Below are 18,106 nucleotides of genomic sequence, written 5' to 3' on the forward strand. Positions count from 1 at the left end.
ACACATAAAGAACATTTTGCTCTTTGCCAGGAAACTGTTAATCTTGTCAGTGAAGTGCAAATGAAACTATTTTTGGAGCTGACACATTAACTGCCACTAAGATAAACAACAATCTTGTTTACTGCTGATCCAGCCGTGGTTACCAACCCAATACTGTGACAGGACACTGGGAACAAGGGTGCCACAGTAGTGTAGTGATTAGAGCAACACTATTGCAGCACGGGGCGTTCCGGAGTTCCAAATACATTTCCGGCGCCGCCTATAATGAGTTTGTACGTTCTCCCCGCGAAACTGCGTGGATTTCCTCCGGGTGCTCCAATTTCCTCCCACAGTTCAAAGATATACCGGTTAGTAGGTTAAAAGTCATTGTAAACTGCCCTGCAATTAGGCTAGTGTTAAATAGGTGGGATCCTGCCTGACCCCCCTCTTTGGGCCAGAAGGGCCTGTTCTGTGCTGTATCTCTAAATAAAAAAATAAATAAAACAGGCTTTCAAGCAACATGTGTTGAAACCCATCTATTATCAGAATTAACTTGGAAATGAATTATTTAAATATAATATTAGATTTTTGTGGCGCTGGGAATGAGTTTGTGATCCGGAGTGGGGATTGAATTGTTTACTATTGTGTCAGTGATGCCTAACCATGAGAGATCCTTGATAGTAATTCACACCATGGGTTTGAAACTCATTATATGAAGCAGATTGGAATAGCTATAACGGAAATTCCTCATAAGACTGGATGATCCAATTTTCTGTTGGATAATGAAATGCCGTTGATGTGGGACACTGCATAATAATGAGACAACAGAATCTCTTCAGGCCTCTGAGCACAGGGAAAATTGTTATGCAGCATAACGATGTGATAAAAGATGCTTCAAAGTTGCTGGTGAACACAGCAGGCCAGGCAGCATCTGTAGGAAGAGGTGCAGTCGACGTTTCAGGCCGAGACCCTTCGTCAGGACTAACTGAAGGAAGAGTGAGTAAGGGATTTGAAAGTTGGAGGGGGAGGGGGAGGGGGAGATCCAAAATGATAGGAGAAGACAGGAGGGGGAGGGATAGAGCCAAGAGCTGGACAGGTGATAGGCAAAAGGGGATACGAGAGGATCATGGGACAGGAGGTCCGGGAAGAAAGACTGGGAGCGGAGGACCCAGAGGATGGGCAAGAGGTATATTCAGAGGAACAGAGGGAGAAAAAGGAGAGTGAGAGAAAGAATGTGTGCATAAAAATGAGTAACAGATGGGGTACGAGGGGGAGGTGGGGCCTTAGCGGAAGTTAGAGAAGTCGATGTTCATGCCATTAGGTTGGAGGCTACCCAGACGGAATATAAGGTGTTGTTCCTCCAACCTGAGTGTGGCTTCATCTTCACAGTAGAGGAGGCCGTGGATGGACATGTCAGAATGGGAATGGGATGTGGAATTAAAATGCGTGGCCACTGGGAGATCCTGCTTTCTCTGGCGGACAGAGCGTAGATGTTCAGCAAAGTGGTCTCCCAGTCTGCGTCGGGTCTCGCCAATATATAAAAGGCGACAGCGGGAGCTCCGGTGCTCCCGATTTGGCCTTTTATATATTGGCGAGACCCGACACAGACTGGCAGACCACTTTGCTTCCGGTGCTCCCGATGTGGCCTTCAAGGATGGGCTGCAGCAAAAGACCACAAACATACTCTCAGTGGCCATTTTATTAGATATTGGAGGTACCTAAGAAAGTGGCCACTGAGTGTAGTTTATTAAAATAAACAAGTAAATTCAGATCTGGAAAGTTGCACATACTGTAATATTTTCTTTCCACCACATTGGGAACTGTGCCTTCCTCAACCTAGTCTCTCTCCTACTCTCAATGTGTCACCTGTTTATCAAAGTTCAAAGCAAATTTAGTATCACAGTATGTAGGTGTCACCATATAGGACCTTGAGATTCATTATCCTGCAAACATCACAGTACAAGAGAGAAATACAATCGAATCAATGAAAAGCTGCACATAAAGACTGACAAACAAGCAACGTGCAAAAGTAGACAAAACTTTGCAAATAAATAAATAGGTAGATAGGTGAGTAGATAGATAGATAATTGAATAGTTAGATACTGTAGGTAGATTAAATAAATAAATACATACATACATAAATATGTATTTATTTATTGAGAACAAGAGTTGTAGAGTCCTTGAAAGTGAGTCCATAGGTGGTGGAATCAGTTTAGGGTTGATGTGAGTGAAGTCATCCATGCTGGTTCAGGAAGCTGACAATTGAAGGGTAATAACTGTTCCTGAACCTGGTGGTGTGGGACTTAAAGCTCCTGTACCTCCTTCCCAATGGCAGCAGCGAGAAGAGAGCATGGCCTGGGTGGAAGGGGTCCTTGATGATGGACCTCTCACACGTCTGTTTCTAACAGATGATACCGTGAAGTATCCCACAATATATCACTTCTTACTACATCAATCCAGCTGATCATCATGTTTACAGAGGACACAACTCCCGCCATAACTCCCACAAAGCAATCCAGCGTGTGGTGAAAACCACAGCGGATCATCAGCACCCAATTGCCCACCATTGAGAACATCTACCATAAACGCTGCCTGGGCAGGGTGAAAAGCATCATCAGGGATGCACCTCACCCTCACCATGGACTTTTTACTCTCCTCCCGTCCGGTAGGCGCTACAAGAGCCTCCGCTCCCGCACCAGCAGGCACAGGAAGAGCTTCTTCCCTGAGGCTGTGACACTGCTGAACCTCTCATCACAGCGCTAAGCAGTATTGCACCCATATTGTACTGTCTCAGTACTTTTATATTTGTGTGCCATAGCACTTTTTTTATTCGCAGTTATTTTGTAAATAACACTATTCTTTGCATTTCTGGTCAGATGCTAAACGCATTTCATTGGCTTTGTATCTGTACTCAGTACAATGACAATAAAGTTGAATCTAATCTAATCTAAATCTAATAACTAGGTATAGGTCAAATGAAGCTGAACTGAAGATGTATTTTATTTAACTCTCTTGGTGTTTTGACCACTGTGAAAGTTTACGCAGACAGGTGGCATAAGCTGCATTTAGTGGAGACAGCAACACAGAAAATAGGAGAGAATCAGCATGTTTTTCTGTGAATAGTAAATCTTACGAGACAAAGGCGCATTTTTATGTGTATAAAATCATGAAAGGCACAGGTAAGGTGAAAGCAAAATCAGAATCAGATTTAATAACACCAGCATATGTCATGAAATTTGTTAACGCAGAGTCTCTTCCCAGTTGAAGGTGAGAGGAGAGAAACTTAGTAGGAACCTGAAAGGCTACTAAATGAACTGCCAGACGGAGTGGTTGAGGCAGGTACATTAACAACATTTTAAAGACACTTGGGCAGGTATACTAATTGGAAAGTTATAGAGCAGGGTTTCCCAACCTGGGGTCCACAGACCCCTCGGTTAATGGTAGGGGTCTATGGAATTAAAAAGACTGGGGACTCCCGGTTTATAGGACTCTAGGCCAAACGTGGACAAATGGAACTAACATAGGTTAGCAGGGAGCAGTTGGGCTGAAGGGTCTATTTCTGTACAGTATGAATGTATGCCTCTATGAATAGCTCAGCCTGGGAATGTAGCCAACAATTTGAACATCTAATTTGGTATTAATCATTTATTCCTGCTGAAAAAAACTGTAGGTCTAAATTTATTCCACTTCATGATTAGAATTTCACAGATCTGTTGTACAGATCAGATTGTTCCAGGCAATATCTAACACTGAAGTGTTCTGTGGCTATTTGAGGACTTGCGAGGTAGATTGAAGGAATGTGGAGAATGATGGTACTCACCTCTCTGTCCCCGGCAATACAATAGGTAGGTCACAGGATGAGTAGCAGTTCTGCCTCAAATCTTCAGCCAGAGCAGTAACTAATCCCAAATTTGTTGCGTCAAGTGGAACATCTTGGAAGTGCTCTTCCTGTTCCACGGCTTCCTCCACTGTGTCCAATCCACACTCGTGATCACTGGAATCAGGGGACTGAGTGAAACTCTGGGGACCTTCTCCACACTCTGCTCCCTGGTGTGGTCTGTCCTCCTGAAGCAGCTCTTGCAGTGGCAAGTTGGGCAGTTTCAACACAGACATTTCTTTCACAGGTGACGAAATTGGAGTCTAGCATTTCAAAAATGAAATGTTGACAGTGGGTATCTTTGTCAATGCTAAATATGAACATTTAGAATAAGCATGGTCATAAAGCACAAACCAGCAACACCCGAGTGATTCTCAGTTGCTCCTGAGAGAAGAGCATAATGAGTAAACATAATTATTATTTTGTAATTCATAGTAATTATGTCTCTGCTCCGTACTGCTGCTACAAAACAACACATTTCACATAGGTCAGTGATGATAAACCTCATTCTGATTCTGAAATTTTAATGGAGCTTAATTGTAAAGATTCAAAATTTGTTGAAAGAACCATTTATTGAAACATGATTCATGATTCATATCTGCAGGAAGGACCCCACGAGTGGGAAGTTTGGGTTTTGAGTTGGAATATTGATACAGTTGTTCAGAGCCTCCTCACTTTTAATTCAATTGAGAGGACTAGAATATAAAAGCAAAGATGTAAGGCATTGGTCAGATCACATTTGGAATATTGTCAGCAGTTTTGGGTATAGGAAAGAATCACTGGTATTGGAGAGGGTCCAGAGGAGGTTTACAAGAAAGATCTTGGGAATGAAAGGATTATTGTAGGAAGAGCAACTGATGGCTCTGGGCCTATATTCACTAGAATTTAGAAGAATGCTGGGGAATTTCATTGAAACCTAGCAAACATTGAAAAGGTTAGATATAGAGTGGATGAGGAGAGGATGTTTCCAATAGTGAGAAAGTCTAGGACCAGAGGACACAGCCTCAGAAAAGAAGGATACCCCGTAAAACAGAGATGAGGAAAGTGGTGAATCTGAGGAATTCATTGCACTGATGGCTGTGGAGGCCAAGTATTTAGGTACATTTAAAGCTGAGGTTGATAGATTTTTGATTAGTAAGGGCATCAAAGGCTACAGGGAAAAAACATTAGAATGTTGAGAGGGAAAATAAATTCATGTAAGAGCAGAGAAGACTTGATAGGCCAAATAGCCCCTCTATCTTATGGTATTATGGAGTGTAGGACTTGGCAGATGTATCCTCCAAGCTTTGGTCACTGAAGGACATTATGAATGAACCTGCTTTGACTCTACTGCCACTTTCACTGATTTCAAAAATCTTTCATCAAGTGTCAGCTGGGGGCTACAAGTGAATTAAATTCTGGGGATGTTTATTGTTGGTCACCATTCTCAGAAATATGGAATGGTAATTGCACTCACCTCCTGATATCAAATCATTGCAATTTATTTCCAAAAATAAAGTTTATCACAACAAGACACCAAAAGATACATAAAGAAATGCAGTGCAAACAATATTTTTTACATTCTTAGTGTCATTTGGCCAATACATTCAGCGGTGTTAACGTTTCTTTTAAACAATCTTACATTGCTATTCATCTGGTCCCTTAGGGTGGTCCATTCTTTTAATTTTTGAAGGGCTTCTCTACCTGACTCTTCCCTTCCATGTGCAGTAATGGAAGGAGTCCACTTTTGTGATCCTTTCCTACGTGGCCTTTGCATTGGCTGCACCAAACTTCAGAGCACATTTCTGCGACCTGGTATGCACTATTTGGTAGTATTCCCTTCGAGACATCTTGCTGTGTTGGCATATCAATAAAATTTCCAATTTGTGCAAGTGGATGAACTCGGCAGCAGGTGTTTAGCCCTAAGAACCAATGGCTCACTTTCCCCTTTCTACCTCTTACATTTGACAAGCTAAGAGATTCGGACCAGGGAATTTTTCTGGTGCTGAAGGAGTGCATTAAACTGGTAACGGTCAGAGGTTTGACCATGCTCTGTCCTGGGACCAACATCCTGTCACATCACTGTCTGTGGTGGACATCACTTTCGTGTACAAGGAGGCAGAAGGGCTTTTTGTCTGTTAACCAAGCCATGGGCAAGGTGAGAACGTGGGAATATGTGCAGGACAATACAGCCACTCACATCCTCACAACACTGACATATTTCCTGGCATGCTATCCTTTTGCAGTACATTTTCAATCCCACAATCTTCATCTGAGAGGTTTAGGTCTTTTCGTCACTTCTAACGCCTTGTGTTACACTCCCCATATAACTTGAACCCTCAGAATCAGGATCAGAATTATCACTGCCATATGTCACTGAAGTTGTTGGTTGTGGCTGCAGTAAAGTACAAGATATTTAAAAAACTATAATTTACAATAAGAAAGTGTAAGAAATTACAACAAAAAATAGACAAACAGTGCCGAAGGAGAGCAAAATAGTAAAGTAGTGTTCATGGGTTCATGAACCGTTCAGTTATCTATTCCTAAAACATTACATTCTCAACCGGCATCCACTCCCCCACCCCAATAGCCTCTAGCACTGTCAGAGCTCGATAAATTTACCAGGCTTTGGGGATCTATTTCAGGCAGAATTCCTGGCGCAGGCCTGCACAGCCTCATCGTGACATCTGGGGGAGCTCCGCGGAGAAGATGAAGCACTTCCTGTTGAAAATGAGATAACAGTTGAATAGAAATCTTGATCAGATAACATCTCTTTACAACTAGCTCTAAGCATTAATTCTTTCTCTGGCACACTGAAGAATTGTAAGCAACACAGCGGAGCAGGGCGGGGCAACTTTAAAATGTTGACAAAGATTTAATACTGGAGTGCAATAAGGACAGCTAGATTAAAAGTGAAGCTAGGTATAATCAATCTCAGCATAGCTAGTCAGTGATCTTAGCTACAAGGTCAGACTCTTTCACTAAAACAAGGCACAGAGTTTGAATGGAGCAATTTACCACTCTTCTGTGCAGAAAATTAATGTGTTAATGGCTGATAGGAACAGATAGTCCAACACCAATACTTAGCAACTAATCAGTTCAAAAATCTCAACTCACAGCATGTTTGAAAAAAAGTGTTTTTATCTTCTTTGGGTCAAAGGTCAGCATGAATTAGCCACATGCATCAAAAACAAAACTAAAGAGAAATGCTGGGTCAAATCAAAATTAAAAAAAAACACGATACAAGAGCCTGCAGATGCTGAAATCTGGAGCATCACGTGAAATGCTGGAGGAACTCAATGGGTCAGCAAGGCAACATCTATGGAAGGATACGGGCAGTCAACATTTTGGATCGAGACTCTTCATTTGAACTTGATTACATGGAATAATCTAATCGCTGAGGTAGTCCTTGTGAAACTAAATCACTTTGCACAATGGTAGAATTAGCCTGCAAATTCTACCTCAGTGCACTCTGTAATGATCTGATCTGCATGAACAGCATGCCGTGCAAGCTTCCCACTGTATCTCAGTACATGTGACAATAACAAACCAATTCAAGTTATTAAGGAATTGCTATCAATGACCTAATCTCAGAAGGGAAAATTAGTCTTTCAATCACAGTTGGTCACTCCAGTGCCCCATTTGCCCAAAATCTTCATGCCGTGGGTCAGGTCATCCAAAACTCGGATATGATACTTCCTACTGGGGCAAACGATCTGAGTCCAAACACTGACTTGGCTCATGAGGAAAGATAGATGGCTTGTGCAAGACTCCAGAAACTGCAGTACCTGTGGAATATCACCCCAAAGTGGTGGCCCACTTTAAGGAGGAAAATCATTTACTAGGAAAAAGAAGTGAACAATTAATATTAATGGGGGTAATAGATAAGAGGAATTGTTCACCCTGGTGTGATAGAAAACTGATACTCCTTCATCTCATCTGGATAAGAACTAAAATATAGCCTAAAAATACCTTAATTAGTAACTGTTGTTTATTGTCTTTAAAATAATCAGGATAATGATTTTAAAAGATGAAAATTCAATGCCAGATTCTAAGGTCACACCAAGAAGCTTGATTGAAGAGAAACATTTAGCCAGTTTGACTTTATTTGTTCACAACACCAGTGCCACTGTACTGATTAAATGACCTCTTATTCCTTAACTACTATTTCTGAACATTTTGTCTGACACTATCCCAGTCATATTAAGAAATAGTGCTTGCCTTAAATCTGCCCTTCAAGCCTTCAGGTAAGATTAGTCTTGTCACACTGAATACACTGTTCCTGGTTTTGTTTTTTTATCCATTAAAAAAAAGACAATTTAAAAAAGTAATTGCCTAGAAATTACTTAAATGGCAGGGGGATGGGACCGGAACGATGGAGCAGAGGAGGGGGAAAACAGAAATAAATCTAAGATAGCGAGCAGTAAACATGTCAGGAAGGACAGACAGATGATGGGGCAAATTTGCAGCCACTGGGATGAGTTGCAGTGCAATCAAAGCAAAAAGTACAAAATACTGGTCTTAAGGTGTTATACTTAAATGCACGCAGCATAAGGAATAAGGTGGATGATCTTGTGGTACAGCTACAGGTTGGAATGTATGATATTGTGGCCATCACTGAGATGTGGCTAAAGGATGCATGTCTCTGGGAGCTGAACATCCAAGGATACACGGTGTATCGGAAGGATAGGCAGGTAGGCAAAGGGGGTGGCGTGGCTTTATTGGTAAGAAATGATATTAAATCATTAGAAAGAGGTGACATAGGATCGGAAGGTGCAGAATGTTTATGGGTTGAGCTAAGAAATAGCAGGGGTAAAAGGACCCTGATGGCAGTTATATACAGGCCTCCTAACAGCGATGTAGACTACAAATTACAACTGGAAATAGAAAAGGCTTGTCAGAAGGGAAGTGCTAAGATAATTGCAGGGAATTTTAACATGCGAGTGGATTGGAAAAATCAGGTCGGCACTGGATCTCAAGAGAGAGAAATTGTATAATGTCTACGAGATGGCTTTTTAGAACAGCTTGTTGTTGAGCCCACTAGGGGTTTGGCTGTACTGGACTGGGTATTGTGTAATGAACCAGAGGTGATTAGAGAGATGAGGTGAAGGAACCCTTAGGAGGCAATGATCATAACATGATTGAGTTCATTGTGAAATTTGAGAAAGAGAAGCCGAAATCAGATGTGTCGGTATTTCAGTGGAGTAAAGGAAATTATAGTGGCGTGAGAGAGGAACTGGCCAAAGTTGACTGGAAAGGAACACTGGCGGGAAGGACGGCAGAGCAGCAGTGGCTGGAGTTTATGCGAGAAGTGAGGAATGTGCAAAACAGATATATTCCAAAAAAGAAGAAATTTTCGAATGGAAAAAGGATGCAACCGTGGCTGACAAGAGAAGTCAAAGCCAAAGTTAAGCAAAGAAGAGGGCATACAAGGAAGCAAAAATTAGTGGTAAGACAGAGGATTGGGAACTTTTTAAAAGCTTGCAAAAGGAAACTAAGAAGGTCATTAAGAGGGAAAAGATGAACTATGAAAGGAAGCTAGCAAATATTAAAGAGGATACTAAAAGCTTTTTCCAAGTATATAAAGAGTAAAAGACAGGTGAGAGTAGATATAGGACCAATAGAAAATGATGCTGGAGAAATTGTAATGGGAGATAGGGAGATGGCGGAGGAACTGAATGAGTATTTTGCATCAGTCTTCACTGAGGAAGACATCAGCAGTATACCTTACACTCAAGGGTGTCAGGGAAGTGAAGTGTGCGCAGTCACAAATACGACAGAGAAAGTACTCAGGAAGCTGAATAGTCTAAGGGTAGATAAATCTCCCGGACCAGGTGGAATGCATCTTCATGTACTGAAGGAAGTAACTGTGGAGATTAGAGGCATTAGCAATGATCTTTCAAAAGTCAATAGATTCTGCTATGGTTCCGGAGGACTGGAAGATTGCAAATGTCACTCTGCTATTTAAGAAGGGGGCAAGGAAGCAAAAAGGAAATTATAGACCTGTTAGCTTGAATTGGTGGTTGAGAAGTTGGTGGAGTCGATTGTCAAGGATCAGGTTACGGAGTACCTGGAGGCATATGACAAGATAGGCAGAACTCAGCATGGTTTCCTTAAAGGAAAATCCTGCCTGACGAACCTATTGTAATTTTTTGAGGAAATTACGAGTAGGCTAGACAAGGGAGATGCAGTGGATGTTGTTTATTTGGATTTTCAGAAGGCCTTTGACAAGGTGCCGCACATGAGGCTGCTAAACAAGATAAGAACTCATAGAATTACTGGAAAGTTACATACGTGGATAGAGTGTTGGCTGATTGGCAGGAAACACAAAGTGGGAATAAAGGGACCCCATTCTGGTTGGCTGCCGGTTACCAGTGGTGTTCCACAAGAGTCCGTGTTGGGGCCACTTCTTTTTACGTTGTACATCAACGACTTGGATTATGGAATAGATGGCTTTGTGGCTAAGTTTGCTGATGATACAAAGGTAGGTGGAGGGGCCAGAAGTGCTGAGGAAACAGAGAGTCTGCAGAAAGACTTGGATAGATTGGAAGAATGGGCAAAGAAGGGGCAAATGAAATACAATGTTGGAAAGTGTATGATTATGCACTTCGGCAGAAGAAATAAACGGGCAGACTATTATTTAAATGGGGGGAGAATTCAAGGTTCTGAGATGCAACGGGACTTGGAAGTCCTCGTGCAGTATACCCTTAAGGTTAACCTCCAGGTTGAGTCGGTGATGAAGAAGGCGAATGCAATGTTGGCATTCATTTCGAGAGGAATAGAGCATAGGAGCAGGGATGTGATGTTGAGGCTCTATAAGGCACTGGTAAGACTTCCCTTGGAGTACTGTTTGCAGTTTTGGGCTCCCTATTTAAGAAAGGATGTGCTGATGTTGGAGAGGGTTCAGAGAAGATTCACTAGAATGATTCCAGGAATGAGAGGGTTAACATATGAGGAAAGTTTGACTGCTCTTGGACTGTATTCCTTGGAGTTTAGAAGAATGAGGGGGGACCTCATAGAAACATTTTGAATGTTGAAAGGCATGGACAGAGTGGATATAGCAAAATTGTTTCCCATGGTGGGGGAATCTAGTATGAGAGGGCATGACTTAAGGATTGAAGGGCGCCCATTCAGAACAGAGTTGAGAAGAAATTTTTTTAGCCAGAGGGTGGTGAATCTATGGAATTTGTTGCCACGGGCGGCAGTGGAGGCCAAGTCACTGGGTGTTTAAGGCAGAGATTGATAGGTATCTGAGTAGCCAGGGCATCAAAGGTTATGGTGAGAAGGCGGGGGAGTGGGACTAAATGGGAGAATGGATCAGCTCATGATAAAATAGCAGAGCAGACTCGATGGGCCAAATGGCCGACTTCTGCTCCTTTGTCTTATGGTCTTATGGTCTAAATTAATCTCTAATCAACAGCACTCAATGCATTATATAGTTAGGACAATGCATTGTACTCTGCCTCATTGGAGTCAATGGAGCTTTGGAGTGAGTCCAACATGCAGGTGCTGTATGTTATCTGTTATCATCCTGGGATGGATCACTAATCAGATACACTGTGAATACTGAACTCTTGATAAAGTACTAAACATTGCTGGAAAGACTCATGCCAGGTAGGTCACAAAGGAAGAAGCCCTGAAGAATGAGCGTGTTGGTGAAGAATGAAGAGTGGACAGGTCCCTGTTGAGTCTATTGCCCTTCTGGAGATCTGGGAGACAAGCCAAGTGGAAAATAAAGATCAGGGCATCAGGTTGGAGATGGTGGAATATCAACTATTAAAGAGAATGCTAGTGGAGTCTTGCTTCACCACATGGACAGGAATGCGACCAGGTAAAAGTAATGTTACCACTACTAAGAGCTTTGGTTAGACATCCTTTAGAACAATGCACCACTAACTATCTCTCCCAGACTACAATAGAGCCCTTCTTGTCCACCCTACCACACTCTACATTTAACAGCTCATCTTCCAGCATCTTCACCCCCTTCAATACCTTCCACTCTGATTATTTTCCAGCTTGATAATTATTCTGTGTGCGCCCTTCAGAAACGTAAAAGTTCTACAACATCACTAGATCTTCCCTTCTCCCATGTAAACACTTGAAGTTCTTCCTGTAGCCCAGGTGCCTTCTCCATGCCCTCTATCCAGTAGTTATTTATCACACTCTCTCACCAAAACATGGATGTTTAAAATGGTAACCAGAGAACAACGGGTGCTCCCCAGGTTACAAATGCCCAAATAATGTACATATAAACAAGCATTTGGGAGACTGACACAATGGATTTGCGTTGCTGTGGGACTGCTCCTGTCACCAGCTGGAACTCTACCAACACTGAGCCCAGGAATATGTTCTAGTTAACTCAATAATGTCCACTTTGTGAATCTAATCTAGATAAATGGTTTAAGTGTGTCAATATCAGCTTTTTTATGACAGAAACACACAAATCGAGGAAGTCAGCATTTTGTGTGTGTTACTCGGATTTCCAGCAGCTGCAGACCCTCTTGTGTTTATGATTTGTAGGAAAGCGCGTTCAAATTTTGTAATAATTTAGAACATGCTAGAAGGCATAAATTAGAGAATTTTGCTGCACAGTGAGAGTGGAAATTTAAAAAGTGACAGGAAATGCTGCAGATGTCATAAAATTTCACCTTGTACGTCAGTGATAATAAATGTGTTTCTGATTAGCATGGAGGCATTGGGCCAAGGGGTCTGCTTCTATGCTGCACAATTCTATAAACCTACTGAACATTGAAAGACCTTGATAGGGTGGATGTGGACAGAATGTTTCCTATAGTGGGAGAGTCTTGGACCCGAGGGCACAGCCTCAGAATGGAAGGACATCACTTTTGAACAGAGATAAGGAGGAATTTCTTTAGCAAGAGGGTGGTGAATCTGTGGAGTTCATTGCAACAGAAGACTGTTGAGTCCAAGTCATTGGGTATACCTAAAGTGGAGGTTGATAGATTCTTGATTAGTAAGAATGTCAAACGTTAAGAGGAGAAGGCAGGAGAACAAGGTCGAGAAAGAAAATAAATCTGCAGTAATCAAATGGTGGACAGGATTGATGGGCCAAATGGCCTAATTCTGCTCCTATGTCTTATGGTCTAATGGACTCAACGGTGCAACTGCTGTTGGGGCCATTTATGGGGTGTTGACAAATTGCTGAAGAGGAGCAAATAATGAGCAATGATGATGGAAGAGAATTAAAACATATTGGGGACTGTGAGATGTTAAGTACACCAGCATCTGTGGAGAGTGAATATCCGAATTAGTCATGGATGATGGCCTTACACTAGCACTGCTCACTTCTGGCATAAATAGAAAATGTTAAAAACTTAGCAGGCCAGACCTCATGTGTGGGTTGGAAAACCAAATAAGTGTTTTAGGTCAAAGATCCTTCATCATCATCCACTGCTGTCTCTAATCTTAACTGTAAGAATGGTGTTTTAACGAAGAGTCTTTGACCTGCAACATTAACTCTGCTTCTCTTCCGACAGGTGTGGCCTGACCTACTGTGTATTTCCAGCATTTTCTGTTTCTATTTCAGATTTCAAGCATCTGCAGTCTAGTTTAAATTTTCAGGAAAGGCTGATAATCTGAAACAGTTGAATTTAATACTGAGTCCCAGACTGCAACATGCCCTGACTGAAGATGAGGTGCTGTATCTTGAGCTCAAATTGTGCTTTGTGGGAACAAAATAGGAAGACATACTGATTGGTCAGAGAGAATGAGGAGCATAGAATTATTGGGCCAGGTAACTAGAAGCTCAAGATCAAATCTGTGGATTCTCCAAGGCAGTCACTCAATTTGTGATTGGTTTTCCCATCACAGAGGTGACCACATTGTGAACACCAAAGACCAAACTGGAATAATGGTGAGTGAATTACTGCTTCATCTAAGGGTGTTTTAGGTCCCTGGATGGTGGGAGGTGAAGAAGTAAAAGGGCAAGCATTGCATGTCATGCAGTTGTGTGGGGAAGTATTGTACGGAAATTGGTTGCTGCTGGAAGAATGGATTCAGGATTCACAGATGCAATGGTTCATTTATAAACACAGGAGATTCTGCGGTTGCTGAAAATCTTGAGCAACACACACCAAGTGCTGAAAGAACTCAGCAAGTCAGGCAGCATCGATGGTAGGGGAATAAACAGTTAACACTTTGGGCCAAGACCCTTCAGCAGGACCTTTAAAATAGTGGAGGGGAAGGGGAGGGCAATGATGCACCTGGTTGGGGGACAATCAGTGAAAGTGGTGAAAGTTGCAATCAGCCTGTCGAAAGTGGAGGTTGGTGGATGGACGATGAGAACAAGGAAGGTGAGAGTGGGAGCAGGAATTCGGGAAATAGAAGAGACAGGTTTGAGAGCCCTGCCACTGGTGGAAGACGGGAAGCCACAGTTCAGGAAAAAGTGATGCAGTACATTTCAGATGGACCAGCGCAGAAATCCTTGTCAGTGTAGGTACAACTGAGCTAGAGAAATTGGAAGATTGGAATTCATTTCTAACAGGAAGCAGGTGAGAGGAAGTATAGACAGGATACCTTTGGGAGTCTGTTTTTCTCTCTGAACTTCCTGCATTCCTTATTTTACATTTCTAACAACTGCTGTGTTGTGTATCTCATAGTTCTAGCACCGCTTGTCCCCTTTCTCTTGCCATTATTTATCTCCTTCCATTTACACTCCTGCAGATAAAGCAACACCCTCAATCATCACACTCCCATCCACCATGCTACAGCATTTGTGTCACTTGGAGAATCATGGACTCCAGCCAATTAACACATGCTCCCTTGGCTCTCTCCTCCCCTGAGCAGCTGTGTAAGATCATCTCATGCAAAATACAGAAAGAACTCAGCAGGTCCTACAGCATCGATGGAGAGGAATAAATAAAATGGAGAATTCCCCTCCATAGATGCTGTCTGACGCACTGAGTTCCTCCAGCATTTTATGTGTGCTGATCTTGATTTCCAGCATCAGAATCAATTTTAATTATCACTGGTGTATGTCATGAAACTAGTTGTTTTGTGGCAGCAGTACATTGTAATACGTAATAATAAAAAACAATAAATTACAATAAGAACTATGTATGAAAATTAAATTAACCAAGTAGGGCAAAAAGAGAGCGACAAAAGAAAAAAAATCAGTGAGGTGGTGTACATGGGTACATTGTCCATTCAAAAATCTGATGGTGGAGGGGAAGAACTGTTCCTATAATGATGAATGTGAGTCTTCAGGCTCCTGTACCTCCTCCTTGATAGTAACAATGAGAAGGTATCGTGCCCTGGGTGAGGGGGTCCTTCATGATGGATGCCACCTTTCTGAGGAATCGCCTTTTGGTGATGTCCTTGATGCTGGGGAGGCTCGTGCCCATGATGGAGCTGGATGAGTTTGCAACTTTCTGCAGCTTTTTCTGATCCTGTGCAGTGGACCCTCTGTATCAGATGGTGATGCAAGCAGCTAGAATACTCTCCATGGTACATCTGCTGAAATTTACAAGAATCTGTGGTGATGTATGAAGTCTCCTCAAACTCCCAGTGAAATATAGCTTCTGTTATGCCTTCTTTGTAATTACATCAATATGTTTGTTGGGCCCTGGATAGATCTTCAGAGAGATTGACACCCAGGAACTTGAAATTGCTCAGCCTTTCCACTGCTGATCCCTTGATGGGGACGCGTGATTGTTCCCTCAACTTTCCCTTCCTGAAGTCCACGATCAGTTCTTTGGTCTTACTGGAAATGAGTGCAAGGTTTTTGTTGCATCACCACTCAACCAGGTGATCTATCTCACTCCTGTACACTTCTTCATCACCATCCGAAATTCTGCCAACAATAGCTGTGTTATCGGCAGATTTATAGATGGAGGAAGTTGTGCCTGACCACACAGTTATGGGTGTTGAGGGTAGAACAGTAGGTTAAGCATGCATCGTTGAAGTGCAGCAGTGTTGATTGTCAGTGAAGAGGAGATGTTATTTCCATTATCTGCAGATTTTTTTGTGTTCTGTAAGACCATTTCCATTTTTGTTCACTCTGGAAATGTAACTGGACACTTCCCCTTGTGAAAATTGCTTTTGACTCTTGATTCCTGCATCAGAAACAGAACTGATGCTCTTGTTCCTGCAATACATCATTAAGGGCTACTAAAGGTAGACCATGGAGACAGTTGGTTATTCTTGGTCTTATGGTACAGTATCAGAATGGGACATCTTGATAGTAAGTCCCATAGCAACCTTCTATCTTTCAGACTGTCCCAAGGTTTTCAGCTGCCTCCAATGGTCACTATCTCACAATACCGGAGACCTAGATCCAATCCTGGTTGGTGTGGAGTTTACACATTCCCTTTGTGACCATGTGGATTTTCCTAGGACACTTCCTACCATATCCCAAAGACATGCAGGTCAGTAGGATAATTGGCCACTGTAAATTGACCCGTGTGTGTGGGGGATGGAGCTGTTGAGAGTGTGAGGAAAATAAAATACGATGAGTGTAAATGGGTGGTTGGTCATGGACTCAGTGGGCTAAAAGGCCTGTTTCTATGCTGTATATATCTATGCCTCTGACTGATCTCAACCTTACAACACCCTCCCGTCCTGCTCCCATCACCATCTGCCCAACTACCCTGACCTCAGTGGTCCTGATCACCAAAGTCACTGACTCTCAGATGTCATAAATCCCCCATAGCCCCAAACCCTCCAACACTCTGATCACTGGAGACACAAAAGACTGCAGCTACTGGAATGCAGAGCAATACACAAAATGTAAAAGCATCTCAGTAGATTGGGCAACATCTACCAAGGGAGACTAACAGTTATGGTTTAGTTCACAGAAAATCAGAGAAATGATTCTGCCCCATCTTTGGTCACTGGTGTGAAGTGTGACACTCCCCATAGTCACCATCACAGGTTTGGCTTCACTAACATCAAAGGGTTAAATCATGTGGGGCTTCATTTTACCTTGCAACCAACACACACTTCACCTTGGCCAAAGGTAACCTAACACTAGAAATTTCTAGAACTTAAATCTTCACATACAGTTGCTATTGAATAGGAGGTCATGTGTTTCTGATGAGAGATCATCAGCTTTAAATGTACCTCTGCTGCTTCCTCTGTGAACGCTGCCTAACCTGCTGTGCATTTTGAGCATTCCCTGTTTTATTTTAACATAGATCGTGAATTAGTTTCACTTCCCCAGTGTAGGCAGTTCATTAATTTCACAAGGCATCGGTCACTGTTTTAGCCACTCACCTGATATGACAGGCCCTTGACTGCAACTCCATTGACGGCCAGGATGACATCTCCAACTTCAATCTGACCGGTCTCTCCAGCTGGTTGCCCTGGAAACAACCTCTTAATTCTCACCAAGCTCTCTCTGGGGTCGTCTGCTGTGTACATCTGCAGGAAGCTGAATCCTAAACCCCCAGCATTTTTCTTCATCTTCACCTCAAACGTATTATCTGTTAAAAATATTGTTGGACATCAATAGGAATTAAATATTTTCTATCACCCAGACGACATCTCTCCATTGAGTACTTCAAAATCTTCCCATAATTGTCTTTCCCATAAATCTTCCCATATGTCTTTATGCATGAAAGAATGATGATTAGTCATCCGTAATTCAAAAAATATCCATAACATTGAGATGACCATGAAGTTATAGCCAGTCTTTATTTTCTTCAAAGTTCAAAGTACATTTATTATCAAAGTAGGTTTATCATATGCAACCTTGAGTTTCATATCCCATCTCTTAAGGTTTTGATCAAGATTTGAGATTCAAATTTATTTGTCACGTGTACATCGAAACACACAGTGAAATGCATCATTTGCATTAAAAACTAACATGCCAGAGGGTGTGCCGGGGTGGGGAGCAGCTTGCAGATATTACCACACATTCCAGCGCCAACACAGCACACCCATGATGCTCGACAGAACAGCACACAACACAGCAAGCAACAAGCGACAACAGCAAAAACAAGACCCATTTCCTCTCGTGCACACGCAGAGTCCTTTAACCTCAGACAAGCCTCCAGCATATAAGGACTCCTTGGAATGAATTTTTGCTCTTATTTTGATTGACTATGCCAATGGTGAGCCCAAAGAATATTTAAATGCAAACTAATTTAACTAAATCTTTCAAATTAGTTCCAGATGGGTTTCTCTGCTTCTGTGATTGCTGGGCCTGATAGAAACTGACAGAAGCCTCAAACACCTACACAAGTGGGTGCTGTGGTAGTGCAGCAGTTGATGTTATCAAAACTTGGGGCATTGGAGTTTGGAGATCAATTC

General features: G+C 42.3%; 1 protein-coding gene across 1 annotated transcript in view; it reads right to left on the reverse strand.

Moving 5' to 3' along the window:
- Positions 1 to 18,106, reverse strand: part of ptpn20 (protein tyrosine phosphatase non-receptor type 20) — a 412,353-nt gene that overhangs the window by 139,885 nt on the left and 254,362 nt on the right. The window contains exons 27-29 of the mRNA XM_072282567.1: positions 17,069 to 17,277; positions 6,458 to 6,556; positions 3,800 to 4,119 (exon numbers count right to left, since the gene is read on the reverse strand). Coding sequence (XP_072138668.1) covers positions 3,800 to 4,119; positions 6,458 to 6,556; positions 17,069 to 17,277 — 628 coding nt within the window. The remainder of the gene's footprint in view (positions 1 to 3,799; positions 4,120 to 6,457; positions 6,557 to 17,068; positions 17,278 to 18,106) is intronic.

Source organism: Mobula birostris, chromosome 18 (assembly GCF_030028105.1).
Source record: "Mobula birostris isolate sMobBir1 chromosome 18, sMobBir1.hap1, whole genome shotgun sequence".
Lineage (NCBI taxonomy): Eukaryota > Metazoa > Chordata > Chondrichthyes > Myliobatiformes > Myliobatidae > Mobula > Mobula birostris.